The sequence below is a fragment of the Pongo pygmaeus genome, chromosome 3 (genome assembly GCF_028885625.2).
Source record: "Pongo pygmaeus isolate AG05252 chromosome 3, NHGRI_mPonPyg2-v2.0_pri, whole genome shotgun sequence".
Classification (NCBI taxonomy): domain Eukaryota; kingdom Metazoa; phylum Chordata; class Mammalia; order Primates; family Hominidae; genus Pongo; species Pongo pygmaeus.
Window position 1 is genome coordinate 168964800 of NC_072376.2, and position 11101 is coordinate 168975900.

At 39.2% G+C, this 11101-nt stretch overlaps 1 protein-coding gene across 1 annotated transcript in view; it reads right to left on the reverse strand.

The window, feature by feature from the left end:
* CTSO (cathepsin O) overlaps positions 1–8666 on the reverse strand; it is a 29508-nt gene extending 20842 nt beyond the window's left edge. The window contains exon 1 of the mRNA XM_054484553.2: positions 8471–8666. Coding sequence (XP_054340528.1) covers positions 8471–8596 — 126 coding nt within the window. The 5' untranslated portion in view covers positions 8597–8666. The remainder of the gene's footprint in view (positions 1–8470) is intronic.
* Positions 8667–11101: the final 2435 nt, after the last annotated feature.

Here is an 11101-nt window from a genome sequence, read left to right on the forward strand (position 1 = left end):
CCCAGAGGCAGAGGTTGCAGTGAGCCAAGATCACACCACTGGACTCCAGCCTGGATGACAGAGCGAGCCTCCGACTCAAAATAAATAAATAAATAAATATATAGAATGGGAAGACATGAATAACCAATTTACCAATATTAGGAATGAAAGAAGAACCATGATTACAGATGCTTCAGACATTAGAAGAACAATATTTTGACAACTTTATGACAGTAACTTGGCAAACTGTACAAAATGGACAAACTTTTTGAAAGGCACAGATTGCCAAAGATGAAAGGAGACATAGAAAACTTGAGCAGCCTTTTATCAGCCAAAGGCACTAAATTTGTAAGTGAAAACTGACTCACAAAGAAAACTTCAGGCCCAGGTGGCTTTTTGGTGAACTTTATATAATAAAGAAAGAAGTAATACCAATATTATCCTTTGAGAAAATCAAGAAGAAGGGAATACGCTGCAACTTAAATAAGACCAGTGTTACCCTGATTCTAAACCAGAAAAATATATCTAAATAAAATAGAACTACATACCAGTATCCCTCATAAATATGCTGTAGATACAAAATCCTTAACAAAATAGCAAATCAAATCTAACAATATATGTAAAGGACAATACATTGTGACCAAGTGAAGTTTATTTAGAAATGCTAGGTTGGTTTAAAATTTCAAAATCAATCATCAGTATGACACATCATATTAACAGAACAAAAAAGGAATATACCACACACACACACACACACCACACCACACCACACACACACACACGCATGCACATGAGGTATACACTGGTATGCCCTTTCAAGATCTGTAAAATTACACAAATTGTTTAATTAAGATAATCTAATTCTAGGAATGTATTTTAGACTCTTGAGTGTAGGCAATGCTATACGTGTGGGTTCTACACGTGTGTCTGGGAGGGGAGGCAGTAGTTGAGCCACATACTCTAGTTAGTTGGAGAGCTAATGCAAGTTTATCTTACTAGATCATTTGTGACATCTATGAGAAAAACAATATATTGCCACTCAAGTTGGCAAATGCCAGATGAAACAAACTTACACATCGTTGGCAGGGAGTTCCCATGTACTTCTCTTAATTTTTGTGTTGCCTTATGAGTGTCATTTCACCATCCAAAGTTTAGGTGTTCTGGTTGTGAAGTAGTTACAGTAACACCAATTTAATAATGAAATAAATGAATGTATTATTTATTTATTTAAAATATTTATGTCCCTAATTTTCAATGATGATTCCAATGGTCTTGTGCCATGTGTTTGAAAAGACAAATATCTCCACATATATTTTCTATTTGTTACCACTTGATACACTGTTCTTTGATTTATGTCAGCGGCACCAGTATCTGCAGGACTTCTGAAAATGTTGCTGTCTTCCACTTGTTCAACCAGGAGCCAACTTCTATAAGAATTCCATTTGCTATTCTGGTGTAATGACTCCTGTCATTTCACAGCTCTCCATAGCTTATGTCAGGGCTGCTCAATCTTTATACAAATTGTTGATTTCTTGCCAACAGCAAAATACTCTAAACCACTAAGGGCTCTGCTTCGTCCTCTCCCTACCACTAATCTCTACCCACTTGTTTTGATTTTGCAAAACCATTAATAACATTAAAAGTACTTCCCTGGAGGCTTCTGAACACAGCATAATAATTATTATTATTATTTTGAGATGGGGTCTCGCTCTGTCGTCCAGGCAAGTGCAGTGGCGTGATCTCCGCTCACTGCAAGCTCCGCCTCCTGGGTTCACGCCATTCTCCTGCCTCAGCCTCGCGAGTAGCTGGGACTACGGGCACCCGCCACCACGCCCGGCTATTTTTTTTTTTGTATTTTTATTTAGTAGAGATGGGGTTTCATCGTGTTAGCCAGGATGGTCTCAATCTCCTGACCTCATGATCTGCCCGCCTCAGCCTCCCAAAGTGCTGGGATCACAGGCATGAGCCACCGCGCCCGGCCTCTTTTTAACTTTGCAACAATTTGAAATGTCTTACCATTGCTGTGCAATTTTTGGCTATATACTCAACCTCTCTGAGCTTTATTTCCATCAACAAATGGAGTAATACTGATCTGGAAGAATGTAAGGATTAAATAAAATAATAATTGGAAAACACATATTACAGAGACTGGCAAAATAAATGCTCAGTTAAAATACTCTCATCCTCTATCTTCCTTTTCCTTTAAACAGAGTATTTGGATTATAGAAATGGCGCTCAAAGACCATACTTTCAGATTCACTTGGAGCAAGTATTTCTCATGTCATTAGAAATGAGGATCAATATTATCTATTGAAAGCAATCTGTTGCTTTCATGGTAAAATAATACTATCAGTATATCCAAGAATATCTATTCTCTTATTTATTTATTCTCTTGTTTGCTATACACTTATCAAGTTCACTAACATGGGTTTCACATCATTTAAAATTTAAAAAGCCCTGTATTTCATTTCTTGAATTATCAATTCTTTTAAGTGACTTTTCCTGTCTCTCTTGATTCTGGCTATTAAAGATTTCATAGAAGCATCACAAACTGAAGTCTGTATGAGGCCCTTGCTGCTCATTACATCCAACAACCTCCGGTAGGTAAAGGATCAGTGAGCACATGTTCTCAACAGAGGATATGATAGGGAGCAAATTTAGAGTAGCCGTCTCTAAAGTCATATAACATATTAAAGACCTGAACCATAACTTCATTTATGAGAGGAAAGACGTAAAGTTTTGATGAATACATAGGAAACTTCTCATTGATACTTTTCAAAAGTGCAGATGTTTAAAATTAGATCTTACATGAGAAAAATTAGAGCTGATAAATCAGAACAGCCTTTGAACAGATTTGGTGAAAAATAACTACCTTCACCTTTTTTGTTGTTGTTGTTAAATGTGTTTAATTTAATGAGTTACAAAGGGAGATACCAGATTCCTGAACAGAAGGATAACTCAGAACCCAAGAGCTTGAAGAAATTATCCTGATTATAAAACTAGGAAAAACATGTCCCTTGGGCATTAGTACATCTTGTGCATACTAAATCTCTATTTATTATAGGTATAACCTCTCAACTTTATACCTAGGACCCTGTCCCTGTAAAACTCTATCCCTAAAGCTATCCTTATTATGACTTCTAGCAGCCATCCTTCCAAGAGGTAGAATCTCTTAAAGCTGCCTTTGTGTGTGTGTGTGTGCACATGTGTACTGGAGTTGATCACATATTTGAACTGTTATTTAAATGTAATATGTTTCTAAGCAATGTCTTCCATATTCTAATTTCCCTCCTGTTAGTCTAGCTAGGATGCTTCATGACTATGCTAAAGGAGGTTGATAAGAACTGCAGAATAGTCATGAAACATCCCAACAAGGCCGAATAACAAACAGAGGATGGGTTCAGTCTGATCATAAAACGGGATAACTCTATTGACAAGAGACCTGAACCAGTCTCATGAGGAGGTTAGGCTGTAGTTTTAAAATTCCTCAGAAATCGACATTTTTCTTACAGGATCAGAAAGCCCTTCCAGCTATCTCAGGCATCTTGGCCCTCTTACCTTCCCAGCTGTGGGTAACCACAGTCTTAGACAATGCTCCAGCTAGGGTAAGTTAAGAGGAAAACGGTCATGTTCAAAATGATCTAAGAGTAGAAACCCATGGAGGGTGGCTTGAGGGGTTCTCAGATATTTCTTTACTCTACTTCCCTGAGGGGAAAAAATCTGTGAAATCTTTCTCACAGACTGCCACCAAGTAAGAGTAAATGAAATCACATATTTTCTTCTTGCATGTACTCAACTGTTTCTAAAGGAGTAAGCGAATCTTTTATGAGCAAACTGTTGAGTTATCATTTCTCTACAAGGAAAGTTCTCAGCCACTGAATGCACTAAGTACAAAGGGTTGAAGGGATTGTTAAATTGAATGCAAGTATTCATTCTAAGTGTTTTACATGAATTAACTTAGCCCTGTATAAAGGTAATTGCTAACATTACCCCCTCTTCACAGATGAATAAATCTGGGAAACAGATACATAATTTGCCTAAGGTCACACAACTAGTATTTGGTGGAGGGGTATAGTTATTTAGCCTGCAAGAAATCTACCGAAGCGTTATAAACTTTAAGGGACTTCATGTCTGTTTTATCAGCTGAAAAGGCAGTGAACATCTATTATTCTTCCCCATTGATATCTAGGTTTCCTTCCACTAATGATGATTTATTTGCCCTTGTCAATATATGCAATGATGTGTGTATTCCCTTACAATGAATCCCATGTATCCATGGGATAAGTTTTATATTGAAATTATCAGAGACGCCTAAGGTATTTTGGAAGCTCACTTTATCTTCAGCACTTTAAACTCATTGTTTGTCTTGCAGTTCCATTACTCAGACTTTTAACAACTTTCATTTGCAGATTTTGAAGTTTCATAGGACAAATCGTAAATTGTACACATACATTTAAAATGTTCTCCTTGGGAGTGCTTTAGTTTCTGGAAATTGCAGTAAATCTGAGGATGAGCAAAAAAGGTAAAATATTTGTATACAAAGAGCATTGCTGAGAATTTCTTGGAAGACTTAGGAGTTGTAAACTTTAGATGAGTGATTCTCAACTGAGGATAATTTTGTCCCTCATTTGTCATACTGGGGATTGTCATACTGGTGGGATGCCACTGGCATCTGGTGCATAGAGCCCATGCATGCTGTTACTCGCCCTACAATGAAGAGGAAGGTCCCCCACAACAAATCACTATCCATTCTCAAATGTCAATAGTACCACTGTTGAGAAGCCCTGGATTAGAATAATAAAGCTTTTTAAAGGATACACTTTTATAAACTACTGCTTTTGAAAAGTTTCTTAGACAAAGTATTTTCTATACAGTGTACTGAAGTGTGTGTAAACATATTGCAGATATATATTTACTATGTATGATAAGAAATGTGTAGTCAGTATTTGTGTGAGCATGTACACAAAAAGATTGAATTAAAAATACATTCTTTTGTGAACTACTTGGGAGAATCTATTTCTCTAGTGTAGAAGTCTTTACATTCTTTTTATTTACAGGAAAATGTTTATTTACAGGATACAATGTTTAAACATAATGATATTCATTTTTTGTGTACATTTCTTAGAGGATAGCACATGTCTTATTCTCCACTGTATCCCTCAGAAAACCAAGACCAGTTCTTTAGACACAGTAGAAATTAAATAAAGTATTGGATGAATGTATGGGAAGATAAATGAATGAATAAATTATAATCTATGATTTTAAGTTTATGATATATTTCCATTTAGTCAATGTATGCTTTAAGTGAGAATCATCAGAAAAAATCTGCTGAACAACATTATCTAACATCAAATTCATGTTTTTATCTTTATATAAGGTAGAACAGGAGTCTCCAACCCCTGCGCCACGGACCAGTACTGCTCTGTGGCCTGTTAAGGACCAGGCTGCACAGCAGGTGGTGAGGGGCCTGCAAGCGAGCATCACCATCTGATCTCTACCTTCTGTCAGATCAGCAGCAGCATTAGATTATCATAGGAGCACAAACCCTACTGGTAACGGCGCATGTGAGGGATCTAGTCTGCACAGTCCTTATGTGAATCTAATGCTTGATGATCTAGGGTGGAACAGCTTCATCCTGAAATCACCCGCATCCTCCTCACCCCACCCCCACACCCCAGTCCGTGGAAAAATTGTCTTCCATGAAACCAATCCCTGGTGCCAAAAAGTTTGGGGACCACCGAGGTAGAAAATAGGTTTTAAAGCTTTCTTGGATAAAGCCTATTTGGAGGACCTAATTCCAGATTTCAAGGGGCTGATTACGGCAAGCACATATAAGTGGCTCATTAGTTAGATCACTTGTTATAAAGATGCTATGGCCATCTATTTATACATAAATAAATATTCCTAAATATATAAATAATCTTATAATAATATAACCTGTGTCATTATGGCAACTGGTCTTAAGGTGAAGCTTCAGAAATTTTATGTAAAATCACATGTGCTTTGGCATAGATATTATTCTAAAGTGAGAGTATCAAGCAACTTTTATTGGATCCAATATTGGGTCTGTGCCTCCCAAAAGGATAAGAATACCAAATGTTCTGTGGTAAAATAATGAGCATCAGTAAATATGAGGGCATAGCTAGGTTTTGGCACAAAGGAGAGTAGGCCGAACCCAATAGTTAAGAGCTTCCTGAGCACTGGAAGTTTCTAAAGGAGTGAACGTGCAGAGATAAAGGATGCCATCCAAAGTCAGGGGTCTTGTGAGGTATCCCATAATAAACCACAGAGGAGTCTAGTTTTCACTGAACAATAATTAATATTTTGTGGGAAAGTCATGGGCTAACCTAACTTTCATTTAACATGCATTCCTGGGAAACTTACAAAACTATCTAAGGCTAAGATTAAAACAAATTAAAAAAACCTTCATTATTCTCTAAACCTATGACCATGAAAGACATTACTAATTAATCAAGGACTTTCTTGAACCACATCTTCAGCTGCAAACCCCTGAATCATCAATTCACCAATGAATTATCTTGAAGTTTCATGGTTACCAAGGAGGCAAGGCCCTTTCCACCTTTCCCAGTGTCCAGCTCTCTATCCCAAGTCCAAACAGCAATCTCCAGCTAACTAATCTAACTAATGCCTGATGATCTTAGGTGAAAGACTTTCATCCCAAAACCATCCATCCCCACATTTCCCTCCTCCACCCCCACCGTCCATGGAAAAATTGTCTTCCATGAATCCGGTCCCTAGTGCCAAAAAGATTGGGGACCACTAAGGTAGAAAATCGGTTTTAAAGCATTCTTGGATAAAGTCCAACTAAGCACCGAGAGGTGTTCAGTTTCCAGCAACTGTGAAACCTCAGTGTTCTCCTTTTTGGGTATCCATCTCATGAAGCAAATTCTTACACGCAGCAATTGCTTTAAAAATTTTTTCAGTATTTCTTAACCCAAGGTTTTTAAAATGTACTAAGAGTCTTCATAATTCGATCCTCCTCCACTTCCAACTTTCCATCTTTCAACCTGGTTCTTTGTATTTCTCCTGAGAAAAGTTACATTTTCTAGATATTCATCAGGGTATGGCCTCTTTACAGGACCAGTATGAGTCACTACATAAATTTTATACATATATATTTATAAATTATCTAAAATCTAAATAAATGTTAAAAATATATTTATAAGTCTAGCCCTTTGAGCTTTGTCCTGAAATATTATTTTTAGGAGCCTGACAGTGTGTTTATTTATTTAGCCAATGAATATGTTAGCAGTAAAGGTGAGACTGACTTTTCCCCTAAGGGGTTTGGTTTACCAGGAAAACGAACGTAAGTTGAGGATAGGGATAGAATACAGGCCAGAATTTTGTTCTTGAAAGAGTAAGAGGACTTCTGGTTTTGAAAGCTAGAACTGAACTCAAGAATAATAAAGTGGAGATAACAGTACACATCTCGGTTTGGACAAAACGTAGGAGTGGACAGTGTCAGAGAAGGCTGACCTTCCTAAACATTGGAGTTTTCCAGGAGAGTGGGGGGAAAAGAGCACAGCTATGAAATCCTATGAGAAATTCCAACAAACACCAGGAAAAAAGATACACTTCCTTGAGCAATATTACTCAACTCAGACTTATGTTTGATTCAGAATGAAAAAATTTTCTTTTCCAATAAATTAAATCATGATAATGGCATCTTTCATGAATTTAAAAATCTGTTAAATAGTATCGGCTATCTAGAACATAGTGAGGCGAACACTAAATCGGCATCCCTTGCAGTTTCCTTGGTTTCAGGAAAATCATTATTTGTGTTCAGCTAACTGGTCCCTTCCAGAGTTTTCATGCTAGACTCAAATCTAAGCATTTATTATAAAGACTTTTTCATAATAATATGAAAAGGAAATTAAATGTTTCTCTTTTCTTCAACTCACTCTCCGCCAAGGCAGGAAGAACTTTCAAGGTGGTGCGTCAGTTTAAGAAGCATCATAAACCATCAGGATTCTTTAATCTGGCTAAAGGTAGGCTCTTTGTCTCTAACTTCTGATCACTAGCGCCCTCCTCGGGAAAAAAAACACGACACGTTTCTTCCACTAACAGGCTGCTCCCTGTTTCTGGTTCTCATAAAAGAGAAATAGACGAGCTTTGGAAGCCAGTGGCAACGATCGAGGGGATTGCTAAAAGGGGGTGCTTCTTCCCACCAAGAACACTTTGGACGTTATCTATGGATTTATTTGGGTGCGTTCCAAAAATCCATAGCGACGAATCTTTTCTGGAAAATCAAGTCTTTTGGTTAGCAAAGGCATGCGGGAGTGACACCATGGCACAAGGAGAGGGGAGAGAGAAGCTGGCTTTTGCACCCGCAGCTCAGGGCCCCAGACGCATCGCAGAGCCACGGGTGCCCAAGAGCAAGGTCAGCTCTCGGGGGCCCTCTTCCGCAGCCCAGACCCGGGACAGGAAGTGAGGGAGCCGGGACAGACCCAGGGAGGCGCGCGCTCGGTACCCGGAAGGCGGCGGCCTCACGCTCGCGGCTCCGCGGCCAGGTCGGGGTGAAGGGGGCGCGGGAGGCCGCATCGCCGCCGCCCCGGCACAGCAGCCACAGCAGCCACGGCAGCGCCCGCAGGTCCATTGCGGCGCCCGGCTCCTCCGCCGCCCGCGCGGCCTGTTTTCTCTTTCGGTTCCTCGGCTCCTCCCATCCTGGGCTCGAGGGGCGGAAGGAGCCGGATTGAGTGCATGGTGCTGAGATTGACCCTTTTTTAGGTCCCCGGTGTTCTGTGACTAAAATCCGGTCAGCTGGAGGCTATGGACCTCGTTACTGAGGCTAGTTTTTTGTTTCTGTTTTTGTTTTGGAAGAGTCAGGCACTCGACCATGTGCTTTCGAGGTTTCATTTCCATCCATTAGAAAAAAAGAAGCCTGAGAATCATTCTTTTTGTGTGTGTGTTGAGATCAGGGCTCACTGCAGCCTCGACCTTCAGGTTCAAGTGATCCTCCTGCCTCAGCCTCCAGAGTACCTGGGACTACAGGCACGTGCCACCACGCCAGGCTATTTTTGTATTTTTAGTAGAGATAGGATCTTGCCATATTGCCCAGGCCGGTCTCGAACTCCTGGATTCTAGTGATCCACCTGCCTTGGCCTCCCAAAGTGCTCACAGGTGTGAGCCACCTGGCCTGCCCTGTGAGCCACCAGAACCTGCCTTTTTCCTTCTTGCCACAATCCCTAAGTTCAAGACCTGGTTCTGAAGTGATGTGGGCCAATACGTAGAGTGATCCATTCAGCAGATGTTTATAAATATGTAACAAAATTGTACAGATGTGAAAAGCATACACAGTTTTTGGATCTATTATGGCAGTTTCAAAATTCTTGAAGCCTGTTTCAACGTTTGCAAAGGAAGATAGAGCCAGGTACATAATTTGCAGGGTTCTGTGTAAACTGAAAATGAAGTTCCCTTGTTCATAAATTGTGAAGAATTTCAAGACGGCAACAGCAGAGCATTAACCCAAGCCATGGGCATTCTAAGCACCCACTTCTGCACAGGTCACACACTCATGAACCTGGCTCTACCGAGCCTTTCTATTATAATCTATTCTGAACAAGGCTTCCATGTCTGTGAAGTTCGTATCATTACCCTTGTAGATTTTTAGAACTAACATCAGGTTTATGTCTTTAGTTTTTACAAACTAGGTGCAGTGAGTTACAATATTCTCCAATGCAAACTTGGTAATAAAAATAAAAATAATATTCCGAATATTAAGAGGAAAGGCACAAGAGTTTTTTATGTACGTTCATGATAAGATATATTGCTCTTGGCAAGTGTGGTGATAAAGATTTTATTTAAATCATAAGTTCACAGAAAGATGTTCATGTTAACCTCAGCAGTTCTTTTGTACTTAGCCCTTTCTTGTAACTCATACAAGAACATACTTTTCTTTTTAAACTGAGCTTTGCTTTCAGATCATAGTCCCTGTTTATTGACAACCTACTGAGTCAGGAAATTTAAATATACGCAGTCATCTTTACTTTAGGATAATTGGTATTGTAAAAAAGCCCCTTGAACTAAACTCATTTCAGGAGCTCACATCAAGTATTTATTGAGTACCTGCTAAGTGTCAGGCATTATTCTAGGTAATGAGGATATATCAAGTAAGTGCCTAAGTGACTAAAGGGATGAAAATTCCTATCCCTATGGGACTGATATTTCAATTGATTTACATCAACAAATATTTTATTGCGTACTTCCTAAGTGTCAGGCATTGTTCTAGGTCATCAGGACACATCAAGTGCATAAGTGACTAAAGCAATGAAAAGCCCCACCCTGTTGGAGCTGGTATTTCAGTGAGGGGGAGAGACGCAATAAAATTAGTACAGGTTGAGGATCCCTTATCCACAATGCCTGGGTCTGGAAATGTTTCAGATTTCAGATTTTTTTCCCCCAGATTTTGGAATATTTGCATATACATAATGAGATCTCTTGGGGATGAGACCCAAGTCTAGACACAAAATTCATCTGTGTTTCACTTATGCACATATCCTGAAGGTAATCTTACTGACTATTTTAGGTAATTTTATGCATAAAACAAGGCTTTGAATGCATTTTGACTATGACCCACCACATGAAGTCAGGTGTGAAATTTTCTAGGTGTGGTGGCATGATGTCAATACTCAATAAGTTTTAGATTTTGGAGCATTTTGGGTGTTTGGATTAGAGATGCTCAACCTGTACACGTGTTAAAGGGCAATGAATCCAGATAAGGAGAGTCATGAGTGTGAGGGGTGGTGTTGCTATTTTAAATAAGCTGTTCAATACTGTCCTCACTGATGAGGAGACTTTTGAGCAAAGATTTGAAGGAGAAGAAAGTGAGCCACATGGATATTCAGATATCCAGGGAAAGAGAAGCTAAGATAGAAAGAACTGTCAACACAAAGGCCTTGAGATGGAAGTTTGCTTGGCATGTTCCAGAAACATAAAAGAAGTCAGCATGGATGGAGTAAAGGGAAAAAAAAAAAAGGGTGGGGGGAGAGAAGAATATGAGATAAGTAAGAAGCACACAGATTGCGAAGAATTTTGGGTCAGTTAAAAGGGAGATCAGAATCATCTATTAAGTAGTAAAACAAAGTTTTTGAAAAGTGTCTTG